This window comes from Passer montanus, unplaced genomic scaffold, assembly GCF_014805655.1.
Source record: "Passer montanus isolate IOZ18808 unplaced genomic scaffold, ASM1480565v1 scaffold5, whole genome shotgun sequence".
Taxonomy (NCBI): Eukaryota; Metazoa; Chordata; class Aves; order Passeriformes; family Passeridae; genus Passer; species Passer montanus.
The window spans coordinates 1573280-1601268 of NW_024369929.1; the positions used below are offsets into that span (position 1 = coordinate 1573280).

At 46.1% G+C, this 27989-nt stretch overlaps 2 protein-coding genes and 3 non-coding genes across 14 annotated transcripts in view; 1 reads left to right on the forward strand and 4 right to left on the reverse strand.

The window, feature by feature from the left end:
- Positions 1–1437: 1437 nt before the first annotated feature.
- On the forward strand, positions 1438–8312 carry LOC120509084 (mitotic-spindle organizing protein 2B-like). 2 transcript variants are annotated; one of them, XR_005629153.1, is made up of 4 exons: positions 1438–1614; positions 1703–1845; positions 6649–6961; positions 8043–8177. XR_005629153.1 is itself a non-coding variant. In XM_039723338.1 (3 exons), exons 1-3 carry the CDS (start codon positions 1469–1471, stop codon positions 8201–8203), a joined length of 450 nt encoding a protein of 149 aa, XP_039579272.1. In that variant the 5' UTR covers positions 1439–1468; the 3' UTR covers positions 8204–8312. The 2 variants fall into 2 exon arrangements, 1 of the variants encoding a protein (XP_039579272.1); XM_039723338.1 differs by lacking the exon at positions 6649–6961 and having other exon boundaries at positions 1439–1614; positions 8043–8312.
- Positions 8313–10863: 2551 nt separating this feature from the next.
- On the reverse strand, positions 10864–10937 carry TRNAI-AAU. Its single transcript has one exon. It is a non-coding gene; the product is annotated as a tRNA-Ile (tRNA).
- An 82-nt stretch (positions 10938–11019) lies between these two features.
- Positions 11020–11091, reverse strand: TRNAM-CAU. The gene has a single exon. It is a non-coding gene; the product is annotated as a tRNA-Met (tRNA).
- Positions 11092–13621: 2530 nt separating this feature from the next.
- Positions 13622–13693, reverse strand: TRNAG-UCC. Its single transcript has one exon. It is a non-coding gene; the product is annotated as a tRNA-Gly (tRNA).
- A 7577-nt stretch (positions 13694–21270) lies between these two features.
- Positions 21271–27989, reverse strand: part of RAB8B (RAB8B, member RAS oncogene family) — a 29443-nt gene continuing 22724 nt past the window's right edge. Inside the window, exons 8-10 of one of the 9 annotated variants that reach the window (XM_039723046.1) lie at positions 27788–27812; positions 25370–25442; positions 21271–21417 (exon numbers count right to left, since the gene is read on the reverse strand). In XM_039723046.1, the coding sequence (XP_039578980.1) occupies positions 25393–25442; positions 27788–27812 (75 nt within the window). In that variant the 3' untranslated portion in view covers positions 21271–21417; positions 25370–25392. Of the gene's footprint in view, positions 21456–23717; positions 27813–27989 lie in introns of those variants that run through there. The other 8 variants (XM_039723043.1, XR_005629119.1, XR_005629120.1 and 5 more) reach the window with 8 other exon arrangements.

Genomic DNA, 27989 nt, shown 5'->3' on the forward strand with positions numbered 1-27989 from the left:
GTGAGCAGTTCTCTCCTTCTCCTTGCACAATTTTGGAGGCCTGTCTCCAAACCACCATGCTCAGGCACACAGAAGGGGAAATTGCTTTAAGCTAAAAGGAACATCGATTTAGATTAGATACAAGAAGTATTTTACAGTGTGGGTGGTAAAGCCCTGATACAGGCTGCTCAGAGAGGTGGTGAAAGTCCCATGTGTGGAAACATTCAAGGCCAGGTTGGACAGGGCTTGGAGCACCCTGATCTAATTGAAGATGTCCCTGCTCACAATAGGAGGTTGGACTAGATGACCTTCTGACCCAAACCTGGATTCCATGACCTTCCATCTGAGACCATCCCAGTGCCTTGCTAGTGGTGTGGCTGTGTCCCTTCCCAAAACATCCCAGGCAAGTCTGGAGACTGCATCACCTGCACAATGAGGGCTCTTGCATTTGCACTCGACTTCCAGCCTGTCCCAAAGGAAGTGGCACATCATATACCAGAACAGGCAGGAAAGCAAGCACAGGGGTGTTTATCACTCCCCCTGCACCACAGACCCTGCACGCCCTGCTCAGCTGAGGGTCCCTCTGAAAGTCCAGCTGTTGGGACAACCTTAGGCTCTGTGGCATTGGCAGCCCCACAGACAGCACAGTAATTCGTGCTGGCAGCAGCTGCTCCCACTCAAACACAGCAATAATTGTTCTTGCTGGGCTGGTCCTGCTTGGGGCCATAAAGAGCAAGATCCTTCTTTTATCATCATCCATGTCATTCCTGTCTTGGCATGTGCAGTTAATGTCTGTCTGTCAGCAGGGCATCGGGGCACAAGGTCGGGTCACCTTCTGACAGACTCACAGGTTGCTTGGGGTGTGGAGTGGGAGCATCGGTCTCCTGTGGTTTGGTGTAGGGGTGGGATGGGTCTGTCACGCAGTGCTGGGGGGAGGCACTGACCCCTCTGCTCTCCATTAACAGCGCAGCCCCTGTGTGTGCTGGGCCGGGCAACCATCCCTCCCTGATGGCAACAGCTCATTTCCATTTAGATAGAGGAATTTCAATCTCAGTTTGCCAGCTCTTCGCCACGGTGCGACCCAAATATCCTGTTTCCTCCCCCAGATGCTCTCTGGGCTCGGGGGCTGCAGCGCGTTCGGGGGAGCAGCCGCCGGGCCCAGGGCACAGCTGGGCCGAGAACGCGGGTGCTGTGTGGCGGTGCCCGCCCCACACCGCCGCCCCAAACGGCCTGTGGGCTCTGCGGCCTCCGGAGCGGAGGGGCCCGCGGGGAGCCCCAGGGGCGAGTGCGGAGGGCAGCGGGGCGGGTACGGGACACCGGACAGCAGACACCGCACACCGCACACCTCACACCGCACACGGTCGCTAGGCGGGCGCCGCTGCCACCTGCGGGCCGCGCCGGGAGCGGCGGTGCCGCCGGGAGCCGCGGCCGAGCCGTGCGGGGCGGGGCCCGGCGTGAGGAGGCCCGGCCGGGGCGGGGCGGCGCAGCCATGTCGGAGGGCACGGCGGGAATGGCGGCACCCGCGGCGATGGCGGAGGCGCGGCTGCGGCGGAAGCAGCTGCTGAGCGCGGAGGAGGCGGAGCTGTTCGAACTGGCGCAGGCGGCGGGCAGCGGGCTGGACCCGGAGGTGTTCCGGTGAGCGGTGGGGGCGCCCCAGCGGGGGCCGCCGGTGAGGCCGGAGCCCCCTCTGACGGGAGCTCCCGGTGCCGGTGTTCCCCCGCAGGGTGCTGCTGGACCTGCTGCGCATGAACGTGGCGCCGCTCGCCGTGTTCCAGGTGCTGAAGTCGATGTGCGCCGGGCAGCGGCTCCCGCCGGCGGCCGAGAGCAGCCCCGCCGCGCCGGCGCCGATCCCCGCCGACAGCCGAGGTACGCGGCGGGCGGGGGGGCCCGCTCCGTGTGAGCTCCGGGGGCGGCCCGGCCCGGGGGGCCCGCTCCGTGTGAGCCCCGGCCCGGGGGGCCCGGCCCGGGGGGCCCGCTCCGTGTGAGCCCCGGCCCGAGCTCCGTTTGTCTTAATGTTCGTGAGTTTTGGGCAGCGAGGGGCCGGGGGAAGGTTGCTGCAGTACTTGTGTTGCGTTTTGTAGCCTCCTGGCTCTGCTCGCCAAGCCCTTAACAGGAAAAAAACCATGTTAATCTACGGTATTATTCAGTGCTGCTTTGTTTGTATATAACTCAAAAAAGTTAGTTTCCGGGCCTTGAGGAATCCCTGGGAAAGGAGGAAAGCTTCATTTCCTCTGTCCCCATGTGCGTGGTGGCTTCTAACACTCATCCAGCGGTTTCCATCCTCTAGAGATGGTATTTGTGTGGAAAGATGAAGTAGAAGGCTGTCAGCTAAAGCAGTTACTGCTTTTGAATGCATTTATCTCTCCTTACCACTCTAATGTCCATGGACAGTAACAACCATAGTCCTGAACTTGTGCCATACATATATATATATATATATAAAATTTTAAAATTTTATTTTATTCCTAACCAGTTCTAATAAAATTTTTGTTTACTCCCTGAAGTGACTTTTGGCTCACCAACTCTGTGGATTACTTCCAAAGGTTTGAAAATAAGTAACTAAAATAAGTCTGCTGTCACTGAGCCTGGATTCACAGTGGAAAAGTTAATTTCTCTTGTGGTAAATATTTCTGGTATTAGTTTGGCTTTCAGTGGCCAGTTTGGCCAATTGCTGCCTTATTTCCCAGGGTTGAAATATGTCCTTAGTGCAAGTTAATGCACTGGAATTGCTGAAACAGGGAGATTGTGCCCATCAAGCCACAGTTTTGCTGCAGATGTGGTCAGACATTAAATGCTAACCTTGGATTTGCTCTTTTTGCAAACTGTTGCTTGGTAATGGCAATGAAGAGGCACTTGGACCTCCTCTTTCTTTTCACATTCATCCGTGACCAAATTCCAATGAACAGCACTTCTGTACCTTGTCAGAAGGCTTGGTCTTCCCAGGTGTGTCAGATTTTTTGTTTTCTATAAGCTTGTGTTAAAATAGAGCCCTAACTTAGTTGGAATGAAAGCTTCTCTTTTTGGTTTCTGCCAGCCCAGGTGACTTTGCTGTCACACAGCACCCACTGACATCAGCTAATTCCTTTGTGAATAAAATTGTCATTGAAAAACTAATGCTCAGAAAATGCTTTAGGCAGAATTTAAGCTCAGCAGGGGTTTATCACAACTTTAGGCTTGTGTTTTCATTTCTGTGAGTATAAGAAGTGCTGCTGAGATCCTGTCAGTATGAAGGGTGAATTGTGTCCAGTCCTCCTTGTAAGGATCACAGAATGGTTTGGGTTGGAAGGGACCTTAAAGCTCATCTCATTCTATTCCCTGCCATGGTCAGGGACACATTCCACTATCCCAGGTTGCTCCAAGCTCCATCCAGCCTGGCCTTGGACACTTCCAGGGATGGGGCAGCCACAGCTGCTCTGGGCAGTCTGTTCCAGGGCCTCACAACCCTCATAGAAAAGAATTTCTTTCCAATACCTGATCTAAACTTACCATCCTTCAACTTGAAAAAGAATCACTTCTGTTTCACTGAGCTTTCTCACTGTGGGCACAGTCCAGTCCATCCTTCAGGAGTTGGGTAAGTGTCAGTAGGGTGTCTGGGGTGGCCTCTGGGCTGGATCTGTTCTGCAGGACTGTTGGCTTTGCCTTGCCTTGCCTCTTTTCCCTTTAGGAGCTGCTGTAAAGAGGGGGAGCCAAAGTGCTGCCTGCTGTTGGCTCTGCAATCTCTTGTTGGAAGATGCTGCTTCCATTTAGGAAGAGGATGGTGCAGTTCCATGCAGGATCAGGCATTTGCTAGGGGAGATGCCTCTTCTGCATCGCTGGGACTTGTTTGTGTGGTTGCAGCCCAAGCTCTGTGCTTGTGACAAGAGCAGCGACTGTCCTGTGCAAGCTTCTCCAGCTGCTTGGTGCCTTTCAGCTCAGCCCTGCACTCCCTCCCCTGCCAGGAGCAGACAAGAGGCTCAAGCAGTCCTGGTCTCAGCCAGGCCTGCTCTGCTCCACTTGTATCAGTCATGAGATCTGGCTCAGGCTTCCCAGCACATCATGGTGCAGGGGGGCTTTTGGAAACAGCTAAAATAAAGCTGATGCAGCAGTTCTGATCAGCACTATTGCTGGTGGGGGATGCCCTGTAGTTGTTTCAGCATTTGTGCTGATGAAGCATCAGGGAGTTCTGTTCCCACAGAACACAGCCATGGCCTTCTGTGTTGGCTGGTAACTGAGTCCATGACAGCTGCCTGCAAATTGCTGTGTGTGGGTACTGCAGCATCCATCTGGCATATTTAGCTGAGTGCAACTTAATTCAAACTACATTCAAAATGGTCCCTCAGCATTTCATTTGGGAGGGAGAGTGCTGGATTGAAACAGAAATAATTTCCCAGGTGTCCTTTCTGTGTGTGTGAGGGGGAGGATTCTGTTAAGGACAGTGGTGTTGAGTTTGGCCTAGACTAGACATATGTGTAGTTAAGTATCCCATTTTATCACATATTTCTGTGCCTTCTGTTTCCATCAGTCAACCCTCAGGTCCCTGCTGGTTTCCCTGCAGTTTTCTACCTCTCTATACACATGCATATATCAGTGCCCTGCTCTTTTTTTTTAGGCTGATGAATAGTCTTTGATGCTTCTCTCACTCTTTGCACTCCAACCTCTTTTTTCACATTCCTCACTTCCCCAGAGTGTCTTCCCATAAAATTACTTCCCGAAGCTTTGCCCCAGCTAATTTCTCTTCTGAATGTGTTGTTAACATGAGCTTGCTTTTCAAAACCTGTCTCTTGTTGGCCTTATCACTTGGTGTGTGGATTTTAGGGCTGCAAGGAGCTAATTGCACAGGAAGAAAGGAGTTGTGCATAGCAGGGGTCAGGGAATGTTGTCATGCCCAGGGAAACTCACACAAACTCCAGTGCCTGTTGGAAAAAACACTGAGCCCATCACCAGCTATGGGCTCTGTCAGAGGTTCACATGGTGAGTTTTTATGGTCTGTGTGGAAAAATATTCTGTGAACAATCACAAGTCCTTTTCTGCCCCTGCATTTTTTAACCAATTAATTTCTGTGTAAATACTTAGATACAGTCAAGGCCTCAGAATTGTAAGTGTTGCTGTTCAGTTGTTTCATAAATATTCCTCAGTGTATAACAGAGCTTGTTGCCAACTTTGTCCTTCTTGAGTGTTCTGCTTGCCATCTTTGTGGTTTTTTATCCTTCCCTGTTTATCCCTTTTTCTCACTTGTTTCTTTCCCTTTGTGCAGTCTGTGTTTAGCTGTGGCCAGCCTCATGGAGTGGTGACTGTCAGCACTCTTGGGTGCTGCTGGCTGGCCATGCCAGCTTTGCATTGCTCTTCACTCAGCCTTGAGTTATCTCAGGGTTCAACTTGATGTGGGATTTGTAGTGTAGACTTCTGTATTAAGGAGATAAGGATAATGCTGACAAAGAGAACTCTGTGTAAGGCTCTAATATGGCAGAGGGAATCCCCTTGGAGATGCAAAGGATTTATCTTACATTTATTTAATCCAGGGTTTATACATCATACAGTGAATTTTCCTGTGGGTTATACTGGCTGTGCTTTAATTGTAAATTAAATATCCCCATGGGGTCTTAGTGGTGGTGATGTGTGCCTTGCACCTGAAAATATTCCCAGACACTCCTCTCTCCTGTCATGCTTTTCCTGCAGGAGGTTTGCAGGGTTACCTGAGGTTCTGAGCTTTCCTCTCTGCTGGACATTGAGTTAAATGCTGCACTGGCATCATTTTTTCAGTATGTCCTTTCAGGCTGATTATCAAGCTTTTTTTCCCCCCTCTTTTTCATGCTCTGCAAGACAAGACCTGACAGAAGAAAAAGGATTTAGAGGAATATTGTAAATGTCAGATTTGTCGTGTGGTTTTGTTGCACAGTAATGAGATACAAGTTTGAATTATAACTCTGAGTGACAATTCATTTTTTCCCTCCACCCTATCAAAGAAACACTCAAAAAATCAGACTCAATAGAGCTCTCAGAGAAAAGTGAGGGAACTGCATGGGTGTAACATGGGAGGGTGAGTGAATGGCTTTTGTGGGTGCCTAGCATCTGGCCAGTGTCAAACCATGACAGTGACCAAGGAAAATATCAGTGAAATCCTTTTGTTCCTCTGTAGCACCTGAATTACAGCGAGTTTATGTTCATTGAGCTGCTTTTGTGCTTTGTGGTAATTGAATCTGTTATCTCTGATAGTGTAACTGAGAGAAGCACAAACCATGTCTGTCTCTGCACACTTCAGAAGCTGTCCTTGTCTGGTACATGGGTCTGCACAGGCTGCTTCCAAAAATATTCTGGGTATTTATGCAGTTTAATTGGTTTGTTTTACTGTGATTCCAAGGCTAGGGGGATGGAGGGCTTTGAGTGCAGCTTCTCTTCAGTCAAATGATTCTTTCTTCTCATGTTCTTTTGGCCAGGTCAGAACATCAAGGGCCCAATTCCAGTAGTGCTTTAGGGTACCAGTGTGTGTGTGCACACAGCTGGAGTTGTAGGTGGGTTCAGGACCTGCCCTCTCAGCAGACAGATGCCTGTGAGAAAGGGGAGGACACTGGGGACATGTCTAGGGTTGCTAAAAGCATCATGATGAATAATGCTTTTATTCCTGCCAGATTTTCTCTCCAATACTGTGAGATCATGTCTTACCTTTCACAGTGTGTTTGTGTTCATCAACAGCACTTGCTTTAGTGAAGCTGCTGAAAGTGCCTGAGCTACAGCACAGCTGGCAAGGCTGGTTGGCTGACCTGGGATGGTGACTGCTGGCACATCACTGCCATGCTTGACAAGAAGAGAGTTTTTCAAGAGCACCTGACTTGGCTGGGATAAGTGAATGGATTTTTGTGCCACCCAAATTTAATGGATTAATAATGGCCACCTGCTCCTACTTGGAAGTTCTTAGGTTGTCTTTCTGGTGCATCAAGGTGTGAACTGGTAGTTTTGATGTGAGTCCTGTTCCCAGACAGCTGCTCCAAGGAGACAGGATGGTCTGGTGAGTAACTGTGGACTGTCCATAGCACAGATGACCCAAGATAATGTCCATGGAGACTGGAGTGTAGAGCAGCTGTTGATATTGTGCAGGTTGAACGCTGACTAGTTGCCAAAATGTCACTCTTCATTTTAATTGCATGCGTGTAACTACAGCCCACTGTATTCCTGTTTTGTTTCCTCATTGCTATTATTCATTTTTATGGTGCTTCGTGGAGGTTGCCATCTTTAGTAAACGCTGTACATCATGCTCCTTTTATTCTCTTTCCTAAAGTGACTCCTACTTCTCACCTGAGGGAGTGGGAGGAAAAGTCAGTGTCCCTCATCCCCTCCTGACATTTGTGTATACATTCATTTGTGTCACTCTGTCCTCTGACAGGATCCTGTTGCCCCTTGCCTCCCTCAGTTTCTTTGTACCCACTGCTGCTCCCTGCTCACACTCTGCCTCTTAGAGCCCGTCAATTGTGCCTCCAGGAGGGGAACTCTCACCTCCTGAACTCTGTAAGAACATCTGGAAGTCCTGTGTACAAGTCTGAGTTCCTGAAAACCCCAAAAATGACAGGAAATCCAGATCTGCTCACTGAGTGACAGAAGTGATACAGAGAGAGGTGTGTGTGATCTGATGATGTGGCAGCAGTCTCAGACACTGGTGGACACTGGCACATCCTTTCACTTACCCCAGCTCGAGGTGTTGGAAACTCTTGGTGTTCAGCAGTGCTGTTTGCTATGCTGCAATGACTAGAACAATGTGGCTGGTTACTTTGTAGATTAAACCTCATGAAAATTAAAAATGCTTCTACTGTAACCTCTTTGGGTTTAGTGGCACCAATCCCAAATTTCACCAGTTTGCTTTCTGCACTGGATGCTGAAGATGTTTGTGAGATCTGATGGAATTTTGCCTCCTGCATGGTTCCTGAGGGAACGCTTATTTGCTTTCTGCACTGGATGCTGAAGATCTAATGAAATGTGAGATCTGATGGAATTTTGCCTCCTGCATGGTTCCTGAGGGAACGCTTGTGGCTAGCTGCTGTGTGGTGATGCTTGGGCTGGGATGTGAAAACTAATGGATGTATTTGTTTATTCAGGGAGAAATAAAAGCAGCTCTGCTGTCAGTGGGTCACAGATTCTGGCCGAAAGAAGCAGCAGGGAAGGATCTGCCCAGAGGATGCCCCGACAGCCGAGCGCGAGCCGCGCGCAGAAGGCAGGAACCTCTGGGAAGGGCAGCGGGGGAGGCAACAGCACCTAAAAAAGGCCTTAGATGGATTTTGATGCTTGACAATGTATATAAATTGTGCTCGTTAAAGCTGCTTGTGTTGTATGTATTAAACTAAAACCTTGATTTGTAATACAGGGAACAGAGCTGTTGGTTCTTATTTCCAAAACTTCCTTTGGCCACGCAGGCTGCTTGGAAATGTTCCTGCATTTGTCTTGCCCTTTTTCCCCATTTGCCTGTTTACAGCAGTCCAGCACCTATATCTGAAACCACATTGATCCCTCCCAAACATAATCCCACGTTCAGCCCTCCCAGTGGTGCTGGTGTGATTATGCATTTACAAAGCATTACTGCCCCCTTTGCCTCAGGAGCCAGGTCAGATGAGGAGGTTGTGCCAGATAAGGGAGGGAACAGCTCCATCACTTGGGACAAGACACATACAAGTACCTAAAACAGGTGAGTGGGTTTCTTGGAGCTCAGGTGTTACCATGCTTGGTTCCAGAGGGTCTCCAGGCAGTAGGGTGCCTCCTAATGGCTCTGGGAGCTCAGGGGCTGTTGATGAATTCCATGTCCCTAATTAGGAAAAAGTGCTTCCATTTTATGGGAGTTAGATGGTGATTCCTAAACTCAAGATCTAGCTCTCACAGGCCTGCTTCAAAAGGTGCTAAAATGAGATTTGCAGGGTCTGGGTTTCTCCTGCTCTGATAAAATAACAAAGTGCAGCTGCTCCCCTTGGTAAAAGTGAGGTGGAGTTCAGTGGCCTGAGGGGAGGTAGCCAGGCACAAGTTATGGTCACAGTGCTGGGTGTCAGGAGAGCAGACTTTAGCCTCTCCTGCTTGATACAGTCCAATGGGATCAAGCCCTGGAGGGAAGGGGCACCCAAGGAAGAAGGTTGATACTCTAGAATATCAGTGCTCAAGAGTGCTTCCACCTGAGAACCCAGAGCTGCATCCCCTGCCTGAGCTCCAAACACAGCCCTGACATCCATCCCTTCTTGGGGCCACTTCCCTGGCCCCTGTCACCCCCCACCCCTCTCATAACCTCAGCCTTGTTCCCTGCAGGCTCTGCAGGGCTGGAATTGCTGCTGGGAGCTGCACTGAGTTGGGGTTTGGCTGGGGTGCAGCACCTTGGGGCAGGGGCAGCCCTCTGTGGCACTTCAGCTCAATATCCTGGGGGCTGTAGGTCCCCTGAGGTTGCCAGGGACACTGGAAGGGACAGAGCAAGATGTGGGGTATTTGAGGAGTTTTAGGGTCGGCCAGGGCTGCAGGGAACCCTCCTACCCCATGAGACAGCATTAGGTGATATGGTTAAAAGCTCATCTGGAATGAAGACAAGCAGGGGGAGGTGGAGTAGCCCTGGGAAGCTCCACTGTGCCAGGGATTCCCTGTCCCAGCTGCTCCCAGGGCTCTTGTTGGGCTCAGAGGTGGCTCCCAGCCAGAGGGTGAATGGGGCCACTCTGCAGGTCACATCTGGTCCCTCACTAGCAGCAAAGGTCACAGTGTGGGGTACAAGGAAAGAGCATTATCAGATTGTGACTTATGGGATGTTCAGGGGAAGAACAAAAAGTGGGGAAAATGAGGGACCAACGTGGTTTTGGAGAGCCATGAAGTGGGAAAATAGAGGGATAAGGATATGATGGCTTGGGTGGGGTCTAACGCCCTTCTGAGAGGAACAAAAAGTGGGGAAAATGAGGGACCAGCGTGGTTTTGGAGAGCCATAAAAGTGGGAAAATAGAGGGATAAGGATATGATGGCTTGGGTGGGGTCTAACGCCCTTCTGCCAGTCTGGGATCGCAGACACAGTCTGTGCCTCCTGGGATTACACAGTGAGCCTTGCTGGTGGCTGAAAATGGGGCACATGGACATTTGTCACTCTTAGGTGCTTAATCAGGTGCATGGCAGGATACTGAGTGATGCACTTCCCTGCAAACCTGGTTCCTGACAATTATTCACCATTTAAATGGGCAATGTTGACTGTAGCATTGCCAAGGAGGCTTATAAAATCCACAGATAATTTTATGAGATTTGTTTTTATAAAGCAGTTAAAGCAGATAAGCAAATCAAACTAATTAAAGCTCTGTCAATATTTGCACAGAGATGTGTGATGTCAAGTGGAATTTGTACTACCTGTGTGACTTCAGAATTCTCCAGATTTTAGAAGGATGACACAGAATATGCACACACTCACCCAATAAATTGAGGGCTCTCAATCTCACAGAGTGACCTTGGGCAGCATCCTGACTTAAGGGGGGAGACCCCAACAGTTCTTCTCTGAGGACAACTGACTCCACTGCCTGTCTGCCCACCAAGGCTCCATCTCTTACCTGTCCTCAGATGGCCCCAATAAACCTTGCTGAGGTGTGACCTTCAGCCCCTCCACAGCACCAGCAGGTGCAATGGTTAGTGCTACACACCTGAATCCAGCCATGGCACAGCTGAGGTCAGTCCCAGGTCTGGAGGGCTGCTGGAGATGGTGCACCTGCCATGAGCACCCGGTGCAGTTTATCCTTAACTGGAATGAACACCTGCAAAAGGAGGAGTAGGGAAAACACAGGGACAGCCTAGAAGCTTTCTCAGTGGACCATCAGCCAGGGCTGAGCAGCACAAGTAGGGTCTCTGTTTTCCAGCAGACTATTTCACTGCACCATCATTGCCAAAAAAGGGGAAAAAATTGATACTCAGGAAAAGTTAGGTTGGCCCGTACGGGGATCGAACCCGCGACCTTGGCGTTATTAGCACCACGCTCTAACCGACTGAGCTAACCGGCCGTGCTGCTGGAGCCCTCCCGCCGCCACCTGGTGGCCCGGCGACAGCTCCGCCGCCCGAGAAAAGGGAACAAAAAACAGATCCTAGCAGAGGATGGTTTCGATCCATCGACCTCTGGGTTATGGGCCCAGCACGCTTCCGCTGCGCCACTCTGCTACCTGCCCTGCATCTCCTGCACAACTACATAATGTCGTCTGTAATTCCACCCCGTTCTGCAATCCCAGCGGTACCAACAGCCTGTGCGGGGCGACGGGGACACCGCAAAACGGGAGACACCGATGAACGCACTGTGGCGCCCCACACGCTGTTACAGCTCTGACCTCCTCCCGGGAACCACAGGCTAAGTCCTCACCGTGCTGCTGAAAGCACAACAGACACAAAGCCCATCTGGTATCTTCTGCTTTTTGGCTTGCCTGGTAGGAGCCACCATTCACCTGTGGTAAAAACCACCCATCCATCAGATTTTAAGAAAACAGGCAAGCATCTTATGGGGAACATATAAGAAGCCAGGTGGGTGGATTTTTGCAGAAGTTTCTCACAAATTCAGGAGCATGGTTCCCCAAACTGCTGTCAGTGGGAGATATAGAGATTTTGGAAAAAACCTAGATGAGAACATAAAGCCTGGGACTGGGGCTACCCAGCACATCACACACCTTGTGTCTGCCTTGGACAGCACTGCTGTGTTCACAGCAGCCCTGTGGCAGCAGAAAAAGAGGATGTGCTGTCAGCACTGCTGAGGGTGTCACCCATGTGCTTACCCTTGCTCTAGTTCTGCATTTCTATACATACAACTGGTTGTTCTAGTTTTTGCTTTTTTGTCAAAATGAAACAATGAACACCTGCAGTTCCTCTTCATATTGAGATGATTTGGAGGTTTTTTGCCATAGCTGTGAACCATTGCTCCATCATCCTCCCTTGGGCCTCCAGGGCTCCTGGCCTCTGCTTTCCCTTCAGAGGATTCCTGCAAGGTGTGGTGCATGTATGTCCTTGCCTGGGTGGTGTGGGTGGAAGTGTTTTGATTTGCCATACAGATCTATTCCCTAAAGCATCTGGCTGGCAGTTTACAGGACAAAAGTGCATAAGCTAATTAAGAATTATTTTTCAAATCTTTATGCTCAGTCTGAGCATACACAAATGCAGTTATGATAGCCAAAGCTAAATGGAATTGCATCTGGTCAGGGATGTCCAAGACAACAAGGAGGGTTTCTGAAAGTACCCACATGACAAAAGGCACACACAACCCATTGGTGAATGAGCTGGAGAACTTGGAGAGGCAGGACATGGAAGAGGCTGATACACTGAATGACTCCTTTGCCTTGGTCTTCACTAGCAAACCAAGCTTCAGGAATCCCAGGCTCAAAAGGTGAGAGGGATTCTGGGGTAAGGATGGTGCATCCTTGGTGAAAGAAGATTAGGTCAGGGAATAACAGACATACGTAACGTATAGAATCAAAGAATTATGGAAACATGGAATGGTTTGGGTTGGAAGGGACCTTAAAGATTATCTAGTTCCAATCCCCCTGTCCATGAACCTGCCCATGAACCCATGAGTGCTGACAGCACAGGCTGATGTCATTGATTCAATACTTTGAATGATCATGGTGACAGGGAGAGATGCCTGAGGACTAAAACAAGGCAAAAGATTCCTGTCTTTGAAAAGGGTAAGAGGCCCCAGAGAGCTACAGGCTGGTCAGCCTCACCTTGGTCCCTAGGAAAGTGAGGGAGTATCTAAATTGCAAGCAGCCCTAATAAGAACAGCAGCCCTACATAAGGGTTGGTGACATAGGGTGTCTGAGACATGCAGTCATGATTGTTAACCAGGTCATTCCAAATGAAATTCCCACATGTACCATAGTTTGTATTCAAGAAAGAGCCCTACATAGAAAATTACTGTGTATTATAAACACAGACATTGATTGTATGTACCAGCATCCCCTCTGAAGGGGAATGACAAAGCATTTGTCATTTATCAAAGCTGGCACTGCAGAGATGGAAAAGGTGGAGGATGGAGAGCAATTTCACCCCAATGTCACATCTAGACATTTTATAAAGAACAGGCCTCCTCCCACCATACCCCCAAACTGCTTAACTGGCCTCATGAAGTGCAGTTCCTGCCTGGATCCCCACCTCGGCACTGCCAGTCTTCATCACTAACACAACACAGCAGCAGCTTCTCTTGCCAGGTGCAACAGCTGCAGCAGCAACCCTGCAAATCCCTCTCATGTGGCTCCTGTACCAAGAGTGAGGAGCCCAGCCCAGAGCCACCTCAGCAGGACAAATACACTGTGCTCCAGGGACATCCCACGAGCTGATGCTGTATGAACATTTTTCATCACCCTTACCTGAACCCCTGGAAAGGGTACTGAAGAGACACGAGAAGGGTACTGACTCCAGACACGAGAAGGAACCTGTCCGTGGAAACAGTGTGTGCCATGGCAGGCAACAGAGCACCAGATGAGAAGCTGTGGTAAGTCGTCCAGGGGTACAGAAGCACAACAAAGCTCGTGGTCTCTGCGCAGCATTCAGGAACAGGTGAGACAACAAAATATATTTTGCGTTGGCCGGGAATCGAACCCGGGTCAACTGCTTGGAAGGCAGCTTTGTCGTCCAGGGGTACAGAGGCACAACAAAGCTTTCGTGGTCTCTGTGCAGCATTCAGGAGCAGGTGAGACAACAAAATATGTTTTGCGTTGGCCGGGAATCGAACCCGGGTCAACTGCTTGGAAGGCAGCTATGCTCACCACTATACCACCAACGCAGCTGTGTGGGGAGGTGGTGCCTACTCCTGCAGGTCACATTCCACCCAGCTGCAGGCACACCCCAGCTCCTGCTATTTCTGTGTGCACTGCTGCAAGATGCCACAGAGTATGGCTGTTTCTGTGGGTGAGATATTGGCTGGAAAACTCAAGCTGGGCTAGAGAAAATCGGCACCAGGGAGTGTCCAGGCTTAGAGCAGGACCCTGGACAGATCAGGATTGAGCTGCAGGCCCAGGCTGCAGTCTGGGAGAGGTGGATCTGGGTGTCCAGCACCAATCTCCAGTCCTGTACAGCCAGAGAAGAAAAGGATCAGACAGTCTCCCTTGTTTATATGGGTGCTGGTGGTGCTTTAGGGGACGCTGGTGACAGCATCCCTCCCCACACATTGTGCCAGTGTAGGTGCATTTGTGACCTCCAGTCCTGAGCAGACAGAGGAGAAAAGGACCAGACAGTCTCCCTTGTTTATATGGGTGTTGGTGGTGCTTTAGGGGATGCTGTGACAGCATCCCTCCCCACACATTGTGCCAGTGTAGGTGCATTTGTGAGCCCATACCTGTGGTGGGGTAAGCACAGTCAACTGCTCACCCAGCTGCTCACTCCTGCTCCACCTTCTGTGAATGAGAAGCATAGAAAATAAAATGATAATTCTTCCAGGACAAAATAAACACCGGGACACGGCTTTGCAAATACTTCTGCAAAGCAGACTCAACTTGAAGAAATTAATGTTTGGCCAATTGAAAAAGGTTCACATAGTGAGTAACAAGAAAAACCCAAACAAACATTAAACACAACCTTTCCTTGCTCTTATCCAGGATCAGCTTGTCTGCTTCACTCAACAGTCCTGTAACCAAAGCAGTATGGTGTTATGAATTGTCTCTCTGCTCTTCCTGAGCCTTCCTTCTTTTCTCCTCTCTCTGTCTGGCATTGCCTGCCCTCTCTTCATTATGCTTTCATGGAGGCCACAAACTGCTGATAGCTCAGAAGTCTGAGATGGAGATGGAACCATCTGTGTGCAGCACAATTACCTCTTCCCACAGAGACCACCCTGCAGAATTCTGTATCACCTCCAGTCCGAACACCCAGCCACCACCAGCAGTACAGTGTCCCTTGGCAATGCCTGCTTGGCCCAGATCCTGGATCACCCTATAAATGGTCACACCAGCAAACACATTAGCAGAAAGAATGGTTCCAGGTCTTTGGGAAGCTGGGCACTGAGCTGCCTGCAGGGGATTGAGGAAGACCTGTGTGCCCATGATACACAGGGCTTTGTGGAGGAAGCTGTGCTGCTGCTCCACAGCCACCCCTGGGCCATGCCAGGTAGCAGGGGCAGAGGGCAGAGGATGTCCTGACACTTTGTCTCCTGGCACATTTCTCAGTCTGAACTGCAGATGGAAATGCTTCACTTTAGTGATGGACCCTGCCACCTTGAGAGAATGTGATTATGATATATATATAGTTGAGAAGGCAAGTGCAAATCACTAGAGCATTTTGTTTAACTTAGAGACTGCAAAGGGAAGATGAAGGCTAGCACTATCTTTTTGTTGTTGGACATTTCCTTTGGGAACACCTGCTGGACTTTTGCAAGGGGTTTGTGATGTGCAAGAGTGAGAGGTTAAGATGGTGCTTGGAGCTTGAGGGAAAGCACACACACCTCCACAGAGCTGGATGCAGTTCAGTGGGTGTTAGTTACGTGTTGAGCAGCTGATCACACGAGAAAACATTCTGAAAGAAACATGCTGTGCTGGAATTGCCTTTTCTTTTGCAACCTATAAGCTGTGCACAGTTAACAGTGAAACAATTCCTCTTTTGCTGGAACATGCAGGATCATATTCTGCCAGTCACCAAGAGCCAGGATCCATGGCAGAGCTCTTCCACAAAACTGCTCCTACACAAATGGCTGGACCAGAAAAGCGCTTGGCTTTTTCCTGGGCACTCGGCTCTCATGAAAACAACCACGCGATGGCGGTCTTGACTCGCAAAAGAGGGAAACGCACCAAGCCCAGCTCGAAAGGACCCTGAGCGCAGAGCTAAGCGACAAATATCTCAGGCTCTCTAATCATCTGCCTCAGGGCAAAAAGGTTTTACTGCTCTCCCACTCCAAAGTGCAAACCCTTCTCTGCACCGTATTTAAAAGACAACACAAGCTCCTTTGCCCTAACAAATCTTTTCACTCTCACAGAGTCTGGGCACAAGCTTGAAAACATCTGTCAAAACCAGAGCTCACAAAGATGTCAGCTGAGAAATCTTTTGCTGCCTACAACTTCAACTCACCCATCAAAGTACCAGCACACATCCTGCTATCGGCACTCTCCTTCTCAGCTCTAGGTACCATCTTAAGCTTTCAGTCTCACAGAGTCAGGATCCAAAGGGCATAGTACCAGGGACTGCTCACACACTAAAACTACCAGGACAAAAGGCTGTTTCCATTCCCACTTGACAGCTCAACAGCTCTAACCCAGAGAGCTGCCTATTGGGAAAAGCCTTTATATTCCCAATGTGTGCAAACTTGCTTTCTTTCCCAAAGAGAGGAACTACAAGGCCATCTCAAAAGAAATGGCATCCCCTCCCCCAAAATACAAAACATCTAGGGGCTGACCCCATACAAAAGTGACAGAACACCATTACTGGGCATTACTTGCCCAGGGCACTAGATCAGCTGCACACCAAGCCTCAGGGTAGCTGCTTACCTTGTTTGAAAGATGTGTGCTATGAGAATTTCAAGAAGGTCACCTCTGAGATGTGGATACCACACACCAAAGTGAATCTATCAGGAGACCACCTTCCAAAGATGCATACCAACTCCATCCCTGTACACAAGAGGCAGGTGATTCCACACCAAATATGCCAGGACAGAAGTTGGTTACCTCCCTTGACCTCCACCAGGCGGTTTCTTATCTGCACCTCCAACAGCGAGGCTATGTGTTTTCCTTCTCATGAAAAAACACATGGCCATTCTCACTCAGGAGCTCACCAAGCCAAGCTCGCACACCGCTTCCAGTAATGCAAGGTCCAGCACTTGCTCCTACACAGAAGGGGCCAGTGCACAGTTAAAGCAAAGAAGGGGTCCTAGGAAAAGGGATGATGATGCTGAGATATCTCCAAAGATTCCCTGGGGAGAATGTTGAGGTAGTTTGCATGTTCTCCCAGAGGAAACTAAGGGCAATCCATGCCCGGGAGGTTGGGCATTACTGGATTAGTGGCCAACATGCCTATCACAGGTGACCTCTGAACTGTTGTGTAGGGTATTTTGGACTGTTGTTCTTCCTGCTAGCAGAGCTTCAGGGAAATCACCTAGGAATCAAGACATATGATGATCTAATTAGAGAAAAGCAGTCAATTGTTGCAGCTCTGGCTGGAGGGAGCACCCAAAGGTAGGGAAAAGATGAATGTCACCTGAGCAAATGATACAACACCATGGACCAGCCACATGGAGTCCTAATGGATTAATATCAGGTACCAGAGAACCCATTTATAATTTAAACTGGATAATTAGGTTACAAGCTGTCTTTGAAATAATAACCAAGCAGCCAGCTACAGCCCTTAACCATCTTGCTGACCAATCCATTCAGATGAGGAATGCAATATTTCAATATCAGATGGTAGTAGATTATCCATTAGCAGAAGAAGGGGGAGTATGTGGCAAATCAAATTACTCAAAGTGCCATTTGCAAATAGATGACAATGAAAAGGTGGTAAAAGAAATAGCAAAGAGAATGAGAAAGTTAGCTCATGTACCAGTCCAAACATGGAAAGGATGGAAATGGGACATGTTTTTGTGGTGGGTTAAAGGAATGCTTTTTTTTCCCTCTTATGTGCTGTAGCAACTCTCATCTTTTTACCACGTATGATCCCTTGCTTAGTGCAACTTATTCAATATGTGATCAAAGGGATGCAGGTAGTAGCCATGCCTACAGATCCAGAAATGGCCACAAAAGGACAGGAAATGATGTCACTGCAAATAATTGCAAAACCAAAGAGGACCCTGGAACAGAAAGTTAAGTCAATTATAAATAAGGTTTGTAAAGACAATTATTGAGGAAAATAAGAAGAGGAGGGATTGAAAGGAATGAGGAGGTGTCTTTACAAATAAACTGTGGGCCCGATGGTAGATAAGGCCAGATAGAGAGAGGTGAAAGAAGCAATGGAGGAACCATAATTCCATAGGAATTCCACTAATTGACACACACTGTTACTCACTTAAGACTGTGCAAAATCTCTGGATTTAGAGAAAAAGAACAGAGATACAAGGAAGAAGAAAAACGAGGTGGGGGTGGGGTATGCATTAGAATGGTTTTAAGTATTAGGCTTTCTGGGGAGTCTCTACCTCTCAAGTACCTCAGCCAGTGGGGAAAGAGGGAGGGAAAATGGGGCCAGGAAATCAGGACTAAAAGGAGGCTGCATCCCCTAAAAATATGAAAGACCCCATGAGGAATGCCCCATGACCTCCCCCTTTATTACAACAAGTAAAGTTACAGGACTCCTCTGTCTCCTTTTTGGACATAAACCTCTGGTCTTTGTCGATTAATTTTCTTAACATTCTCAAACTGATAAAGCTGTTTCATAGTGAACCTAACTCACAGCACCTTGTCAAATTGTAAAACACCTTCTACCACAATATGGTAGTTACAGTTTTATAACATAATTTCTCACTGAGAAAAAACTGCTGGCCAGCAAGTCAAACCCTATATTAGGACTTCTCAAAATAAGTAATTTTATTAATGAAAAGCATTCCTGTGAATGTAAAGTTCTACTTTACCATTCTCACAACAAAAAGGTGTCCAATCCATTTTGCAAAAAATGGTTTTGGAAGCCTCTCCATTTCTGATAGCTAAACAGAAAATTTAGTGGTTAAACTTGGAAATAATATCCATCACTTGCACCCAACTGTCACATGCATTGTGTGACATACCTTTTCTATGTGAAATTATGAAACAACTGTTCCCCCAACAACTTTAAGCATGTTACACGAAACTGCACCAAGTGGTTTCTGTCATACCCCAGAACTACAGCAAGAGATATAAATGAGCCACTGGCAACTCTGTTATTTTTGGGTCTCAGTACACAGAGAAATGCAGAGGAGCTGTCAGTGGATGAAAACCACTATGTCCCACTGAAGCAGGAGGTGAATCATAATTCACATTAGCTGCAGATACTTAAAGACCCTCAAACAATTCTACGTTTAAAAGGTGTATTCTTGTCAAGCCTGGTCTTGTTGTTAGATCAGTAAAACATGTAAATGAACATAAAACTAAAAGTTTATGACAATTTACAAGACCAGAATTTTAAAATTTTCACCTTTTCATTAATATATTAGTTAGATTAACTCAAAACATCTATATTGCATAGTCCAGAAAAAAAACCCCAATAGTTAAAAAAAAAAGAACTCAGAAGACCACTTGTTTTCTTTTAAAAACGCAACAAACAACTGTCACTAAAAAGAATGTGTAAGATAGTTTCTGATTCAAGAGAAGTGACATGGCACCACCTAGTGACTCACACATGAGAAAGCCAGAGAAGTTGTCACTTCTACTTCCTCTCAACACCATACAGTCAAGTTTAGAAACAATAGCAAAAGTAAATGTAAAAATAAGCACGAATTCCAGAACACTTACTATGGAACAAGGAATTGAAAGTCAATGTTATACTCAAGGATTATTTTTCTACCACACTAGCTACCTATGGTCTTTAGTATATTAAAACATTTTTGGAGGCACATACAATATAAATTTAATGGTTACATACTATTGACCTAAGCATCTTCCCAGGAACACCAAATGGTTTTTAAGCAATGGCAACAATAGCTTACTAAGGAGGCTCCTATCAGTTAGTAACACACACAGCTGTCAAAACTTGTGAATAAAAAGTGAGCCACTTTGGATGCCTCTCATTTTTCACTGATAAATTCAAATAGCAGCCCCTTCTCTTCAATTGATAATCACACCTCATACTTGCACAGGCACTGTGATCCTATGCATTTATGTTCACTGGGTCACTATTCCTGCAGATTGCCCAAAGCTGCTTTTACAGAACGAAACTTTAACTGCTTCTGTGCAGGCTGCCCAGGCCTTACAGAGTATCCCAGGAATTAATCCACTAGAAAAATACAGACAAAAGCAAAATATTTGCTAGGTTTTATATCATCATTCCTCTATGATTTTGTTGGAGGAGTGTATTGAACAAAACCTTAGTAACCTTTTTCTCAGCCTGAGGTCAAGTGCCCTCTGGAGGACTATCGAGGAGGGCTTTTCCTTTCGGAATTGCTGCACAGAAACTGAAAGAGGTGGCGCAGGCAATTTTCACCAGTTTCCTCTTTTGTTCTTTGCTTTCCATGGGTATTTCATAAATAACAAAGAGCAGGTTTCCAGCAAACCACACCACTCTTAATTCTTAGGGTGTCTTACCCTGAGAAGTGGGGCACGTTGAAATTATAGCCTCAGAGATAAATGAAATATAAACTTCTTTTTAAATTCTCTTTCTTTCCAAAAGGTGGCCGTCTTTATGAAAGAAAGCTCAAGGGTTAACTTCAATAGAATTAAAATTTTCAATGACGATTCCTAAGTTTTCTCGCCACGGAGGAGAGGCCGGCGCGGGCGGGAGGTGCTTTCGCCGTCTCGGAAAAGCGCAGCTCGGAGCCGTCCCCATCCCGGGCCTCCCCTCCGCGGACAGCCCGCGCCCTCTGCCCCGATCGCGGCCGCCGCCCTCCGCCCTGCCTGCCCTGGGGCTGCGGCACCGACCGCAGCCGCGCCCGCCTCACGCTGCCAGGGGCAAGGCAGCGGCCCGGGGCCTGCGCCGGCCCGGGGCCTCACCGCCGGCCTGCTCACCGGGACAAGGAGCGGGCCTCACCGCCCGCCTGCTCACCGGGATGGGCACGGGGGCCTCACCGCCGGCCTGCTCACCGGGACAAGGAGCGGGCCTCACCGCCCGCCTGCTCACCGGGACAGGGCAGGGAGATGTCGCCGCTGATCCCCTCACCGGGATGGGCACGGGGGCCTCACCGCCGGCCTGCTCACCGGGACAAGGAGCGGGCCTCACCACCGGCCCTGCTCACCGGGACAAGGCAGGGAGATGTCGCCGCTGATCCCCTCACCGGGATGGGCACGGGGGTCTCACAGCCGGTCTCCTCACCGAGACAGGGAGTGGGCCTCACCGTTGATCCCCTCACCGGGACATGGCAGGGGGGTCTCGCCGCTGATCCCCTCACCGAGACAGGCTGGGGGTCCCGCCGCTGATCCCCTCCCCGGTCCCCTCAGCGAGGCCTCACCGCCGGTGCCCTCAGCGAGGCGAGCCGCGGGTCTCGCCGCTCCTCCGAGACAAGGAAAGGGCAGGGCTCCCGCCCAGCCTCGTGCAGCCCTGGGCTTGCCCCCGTCCTCCCTTCAAGCAAACGAAGAAGTGGCCGAGTAACGCAGCCGGCTGCCTAAACAGCAGAACTCAATTAATTAATCAACACCTGGTTTTAAGGGCTAGTTTGTTACAGCTGATACAAGGAGCTGCACAGCCATTTCCTAGTTTCAGGTACATCTACCAGTCCTGTTCTGGAAAGTTCCATATAAACTGTACATAGGACACATGTGGTTGCCTTTTGCCTGTGTTTTATTGGTTCAGAGCACAAGTGTGAGGGTTACAAAGTCATTGCAGTTTGGGTGAGGAAGCTCAGAAGAAGCATTCAGCAGCATTAAGACAGGGACAGAAGTTGTTCAGCCTTGTTGAAGAAATTCTGTCCTTCATCTACAATACAGACCAGAGCTAGTTAGTTCCTATGTTGCCTGGAGGGGAAAAAAAAGGGAAAAGAAAAAAAAAAGGAAAAAAATGTAAGTAAAAGTAGCAGTACAGATTTGCAAACAGCATAAAAATAAATTAAACATTCACCTTATCTTAAAAAGTTTTATAATTTTCACTTGTAGTGAGTTGGGTAAGTGAAGTCTGCACTTTTCCACTGCATACTAAAATGTCTGTGGGTGAGGCAGCACTGAAAGAGAGGATGCAGTGAAGGGCGTCAGCTCCTGTCCCAAAGGAAGTCTCAGGAGCATCATCCCTTCATGCTGTTCTACAAAGGTGTTAAACCAAGGCAGAAAGGTCAGTGAGCACAATGGCAGCATTTCCCTGAGAAACCAAAACCTGTTTGGAAGCAAGTCCAGGGATCTGAGAGCCCAGCACCAACACGAGGCCCTGGGACACAGAGCTGTGTGTCATGGACGCGCCTCTGGACGGGTGGCAGAGGCAGAAAAGGTCACAACTGCAGTAAGGCACCTCAGGCACCCACTCAAGGAAGATGTTTAAGATTAACTAGGGTGAAATTCTCAAGACTTAGTGGATGTTCACAGAGTTCTTGGTCACAGTGGAGGCAGTACAGTGTATTCACACTTTAAGTTACACACATTTTCCACAGCTGATTAAACCTGTTAATTCCTCAGATGGGGAAAATGCTCCTATCCTGCTCATAATTTACAACTTTATTTCACAAATTGAACTAACAGTAAGTACCAGCTATGTGCTCAGAACTCGTGCAGCTTTTCTTCACACCAGGAGCTTCTTGCTGATGTGCTCTGCTGAACACAGTAAAAAATTTTGGAAGCAACTACAACACATACAAGAGCACAACCTTTCAGTAGGTTTTGCATTCCATGTCATGCCTTTTCTTTAAATCTCCAGATGGTGAGATAAAAGCTTCATTTATCTATCTCATCTCTTGAAGATGAGAATCTTTCTAAAGAAAAATTATTATGAAATCTTTTTATATTGATGATTTTGGTATAGTTCAAGAATTCTTACGAGAGGCTGGTCAACCAAGTTGTAAAAAGAATAATTTATGAAAAAGGCAATTTACCACATTATAAAAAGTGGATCCATTCTACATGTGTACCAACTTGCCTCTGATCTACAGGTGGGCAGTATTTGTGTAATAATTGCTAGTCTGCCACCACAAATAGATCCAGACAGAAGCTGTAATAAATCACCATTTTTATGTAGTGTAAGTATGTCTGCTATTTCCTTTTAACAAATGCAGAATGCAAATGTACTTAAAATGTCAGTAACTACTGTGAGGACTTAAGGACTGCTGAGCATCTAAACCCAATTCAGATCTAGGGCATAAGTAAGAATGCTTAAACAGCTGCTCCTAAAACAGCAATTTGGTCTGCCAGAAGTCTGAAAACAAGTGCAACAAAGCAAACCAGAATCAAGAAATAGTAAGGTGCAACAAGGAGGGAACTCCAGCTTTGTGTTCCTAAGGGTGGAGACAATCTATCCTTTGAGCTAAACACAGCTGATGAGGGGAGCACATAGAAAATACACTTGAGAAGCTATCTGTTATCCCTGAGTTTCTTAGGATGTCTCAACCGTTAACTTCCTTTTGTCTTGGGTAGATAAAACCCTTCTTTCCTTAGGTTTGCTAATTTTTGGACCAGTTGCGAGCTGCTGCCAAATCACAATAATGTGGAAGGCAAAAACTATTGCTCATATAACAGCTAACAAGTATTTGCCAAATCCCTCAGTTTGGGATTTATTCCTCAGTTGAAGGACACTGGACAAACAATATTTGCTATATTGATGCAATATTTGTGCTCCAGGTTATTTCAGAGTCATACCTTTCAAATAATGCTGATTTAAAACAACCACAAAAAAGGAGAATGTGAACAGCTTAAGTCAGTAGATAATTCTTAATCAAATTGGAAATTGTGTCTCATGTTACCTTTACAGGCATTGCTCAGAAGTTACTTTAAAAGGGCATTTCATGACACTAAATGTCTGGAAAAATGGTTTCCTAGGAAACTGAAGGTCATCAAAATAATATACTTAGATTTAAGCAATCACTACAGAATGAAAGGATTTTTCTGGACAACTCTAAAGAACAGTGAAGTTTAGGAACAAGCAAAGACAGACAAAATCCCTTGTGGTTCATCACTAAACTAAGCTTTACAGATACAACCCAGCAGGACACCTTTCCACAACAAATGCATCAAAAGTAGAGTGGAAATGCCAACTGTATAAAAACTACATGGAATATTTCATACAAAATACTCCAAAAATGCTTTTCATTATGTAACTTTTATTTGAGACACACATTGTAAAAAAGTTCACATGAAATAATAAAACTATTGGACTATGAAGGTTTTCTTAGGAGCTGGGTTTGGGTTTTTTTATCTATATACATCAATACACATTTAATGATTAGGTTTACAAGTTAACCACATGACAAGTTCACTTTTATCTGCAGGAGCTTTTCACATTACACCTTTATACCAGAGGTAAAATGTGCTTAAACACACACAGCAGAACACTTCTATTTCAAAATTAAGCATTTTCTCAAGGACTATACTTTTTATTCTGAATTTAGTAGCTATATAGCATTAAAATAATGGTAATTGAAGTTTTATTTGCAAAAATGTTCGTAAGGCCATAGGAATGCACTGAAATAGTTAAATTCACCAGAAACAAGAAAAATCAATGTAAATCCTGCTTTTTTTGGAAGAAAGAAATACAAGTTTTATTTATAAGAGTGAGAATGGTATAAGCAGTTCAATGAACAGAGGAGAAAAAAGACCTATTATTACCTACAGACCAATCCTTAGCAAGTTTAACATTGCAAAAATTCTGTTACATTAACAGGTAACCCAACAACAGATGCATTTTCACAAATAACACATTTATGCATTTTACATATTATTGATGGACTTTCAAATCATTATGTTTTCACAATATTTTAATGTGATATGTACATTCAAGACTCCTTTATTCAGTTGTGAAAATGATTCACGTAATTCTCTTAACTTCAGCAGACTAGTATGAGAAAGTCACAATGGGAAATATTCTGTAAAAAGAACTGCAGGTCTGAAAATTCAATCAGCGTTTTTGAGACTGTCCCCCAAAGAGAAAAGTGAGCTGCATTAAGTTTCATGAGTGGTTTAAGCTTTAGCAATATTAGAACTCCCAGATAAGTCAATAACACATTCTATATACACTCAACAAAAAATTCTTGTGCATGTTTTGCTGAGCACAGACTGAAAGCTAAAATTGCAAAGCACTGAGACCAGTTTGTTTTTCAGGTGGTTTTTTTTTTTGTAAAAACCATTTAGAAAAACATAGGTCAAGATATAGTGCACAGGCAAGGGGCTGAGGGAAAGTTCTCCTAAAATCCAAAGCACAAGCAGCATTTTTGTTTTATTGAAATCCACCCAAAAATGTCTGCTTTCCTGCAAGGTTAATGGCAATTTCTGGAAGAAAACAGAAATACAATTGCTGCTAAGTGAATCATAAGTATATGACTTTCATTCTAATGGGCATTAGAGTACTAACTAGTTGACTGAGGTATAGTTAAGAGTCCTTCAAAACTTAAGATTATATAGTCTTGAGCAAAGTAACAACAGAGACTGCACAAAACAATCATAGTGATATTAGAAAAGCCTGTAATACCCAGCATCTGATGCATAGGCAGAACATACCATTATCATCACCCGCTTGTCTAGAGGAAACCATAGCTAAAATATCCCAGTAAAACATACAGCTGATTTGCATGCTAAGATACAGCACATTCCCCACGTCTGACAGGGCAGACTGTACACAGAAAGGTCTCTACTGACCAAAAGTTAGCACACTGATAAAGTGCAGCCACTCAGCCATTTAATACTGCTGGAGAAGTGGGGTGGGGGCAAAGACATAAAGAAAGAAATCTGCATTTTACCTTATCCATAAGATCACATGAAATTAGAATTCTTCAGTTTCAGCAGATGACAACAAAATTGCATTAAATTCTTCTACAAATAGAAAAAGATGAACTGTACACGAACAATAAGCAAAGGGAAATATTTACTGCAGTACTTTCTCATGCATAAAGTGAATTTCCTATGGTCTTACCTCACATTTATGTACAGTTTAGCACAGCTAAATGTAAGAAAATAGCAAGTTCTTTTCTCCATCCCACCCTCCCCCATACAGAGCAGATACCCCAATTCGCTGCTGCTTCAAGAAGCACTTCATAGACTCTACTACTTACAGGCTCTTTCAAAGGGAAGTTCATGGAGACTAATATTGAATGAACATTTAACCACACAGTGAAGACAGGAAAAACAATACAAAGCATTCTGTAAACAGTGCCAAACACAGAACATGTCAGTTTTGGTTTGCAGACAACCCCTGAGATAAAAATCAAAGTATTACGACACCAAGTAAGTCAGAGGTAAATTACTGAAAATAAACAACATTCATAATTGGTGTCACAACACTTTCTGTATAGAAGCACTTTTTTTAACCATACAGAAAACATAACTGCTTTAGCCTGTCCAAGAAAAACATCAAGGGTAGACAACAGAGCAGTTAGGGTTGCTTTGTTTTTTCACTAAACCTTGTTGCCATGAAGGTTTCTCTGTTCTAGTGCAGCAACAGCAGTTTATGAGATCCACCATCTAGTTACAAGAACTACTATTAAACCACGTGTGGGGACAGGCTGATAACCACCTAAAACTTTATGGAACCAGCTACTAAGGTTAAACCCTTTAAAATTAAAAGCTTTACATCTAACACTATTGGCCTGTTCGCTTTCAAACTATTTCAAACAGACCCAGAGATGACAAATTCAGTACCTGACACAACAAAATGGTTCTCTGTGGTAACAACTAACTCACTGTTTACGACTCCAGACAACCAAGTGAAGCAAAAGCATGTCAGACATTTCCTTTGACAATGACAGAACACACCCATCCCCTAACAGCAAACATGCTGGACACAAACTTGTAGTTAAAGCTTACAATGGTCCACGTTTGGCACACCAACAGAACTAAAGCACCTGTTTTAATTGCTCATTGAGGAAATTTTTCAGAAGACAATAAAAAAGTAGTAGAACAAAGACTAGGTTATACAATGCTCAGTTGAGTAAAAAAAGGCAACTATGTTTCACCTCTGCTTCTAACAGTCTAGGTCACTGTACCAGTTTTTGATGAAAAAACAACTGCTTGAGCAGACCAAAGACACACATTCAGCATTAACTGCAGAACTAGGAGTACATTATAGCCCTAATGTGAGGCTTCCTTAGTGCCAATGCTTACAGACATTAACAAACTATCCTTAGAATTAAGAGTAGAAATGGAAGTCACCTTTAGAAGCAGTCATTTCTCAACAAGTGAATCCACAAAGAGGTTACTCAAAACTCATGCATTCAGCTTCCACAAGCCACTTAAGTGATAGTGATGAGGCCAATTTGTGGTGATGATTTCAAATCCAGAGTGTGCTTCCTCATCAGAAACAAAAAAAAGGAGCAGACAGTCTGAGCTAACAAGGGAAGTTAAGTGAGGAAAGACACTGTGTTTATTCAAATAACTGAAAGGTGCATCTGTGAATCAGACAGTGACTGGCAATTCAGAACACAACTTTGCTAAGTCTGGTAAAGAAAGGAAAGCATACTACATTCAGAATAGAAGCCATAGCTTCTGCATGAACAGATTTGTGCATCTAAGAGACAAAATCTGTACAAATTTGTTAAATGCCAATTGTTACAGTAATTCTCATCACTAGAGCAACAACATCCATACTGCATGGCCATGAGTATACAGCATAGAAAATAATGGAAATGAGACTCAATTTTTCCCCTGGCTCTTCTGCTTAAAAATAAATTTGTTTAAAAAGAGAAATAAAACTGTGCACAAATCTGTTAAGAATCTTACTTACAAGTCAAACTGTGCAAATACAAATGTAAGATTGTGCTGTAACAGGCAGTAAGAGGCCAATATGGATGTGCAAAGTTAAAAGAAACATAGCAGCTTTTGCAACAGGCAATAAAACAGAAAGTAAAAAAGGAAAACAAGTTAAATCTTGCATTTGTGTCTCCACTTCATAGCTTCCATATCTGAGAAAGAAGAGCCTGACAGGTCAATAGGCTTAGTGAGCAAAATCCGCTTGGTATTTGTGTATCGCAGTCTACGTTCAATGGAGCTCTCAGCAGCAGCTTGGTGGTATTATTTCTGAGGCTTTGTGACCCTGTGCTTTCAAAGAAGCAGAAAAGGTTCTAAGTGTGCTGCAGTCTTATCATTAGAAGTTCATCAAAGTAGCGTGCATCGAAAGAAGCTGCTCTTCTTAGATCGATTTTCTGTTATTTTTACTGGCCCACCTGCCCCCGATGAACTGTTGTCATTCTGAAAGAGAGAAGAGTGTCAACATCAGAAATGCAGGAAATAGCATCTAGAGCTTTCCTAGTCTCCCTTCCCACTTCCTCTGCTTCCAAAGTAATAACCAGAGCAGAGATCTGATTCAACTTGAGCTCCTCTGTTATCCAGACTTCATTAATCACTTGGTTAAAAAAAAATAAACAT

What these genes read in the sequence shown, in the direction of transcription:
- LOC120509084 (XM_039723338.1), top strand. Translation starts at nt 1,469, where the DNA reads ATGTCGGAGGGCACGGCGGGAATGGCGGCACCCGCGGCGATGGCGGAG. An exon ending in CTGGACCCGGAGGTGTTCCG is followed by an intron (nt 1,615 to 1,702) that starts GTGAGCGGTGGG and finishes GTTCCCCCGCAG; the next exon opens with GGTGCTGCTGGACCTGCTGC. An exon ending in GATCCCCGCCGACAGCCGAG is followed by an intron (nt 1,846 to 8,042) that starts GTACGCGGCGGG and finishes TTGTTTATTCAG; the next exon opens with GGAGAAATAAAAGCAGCTCT.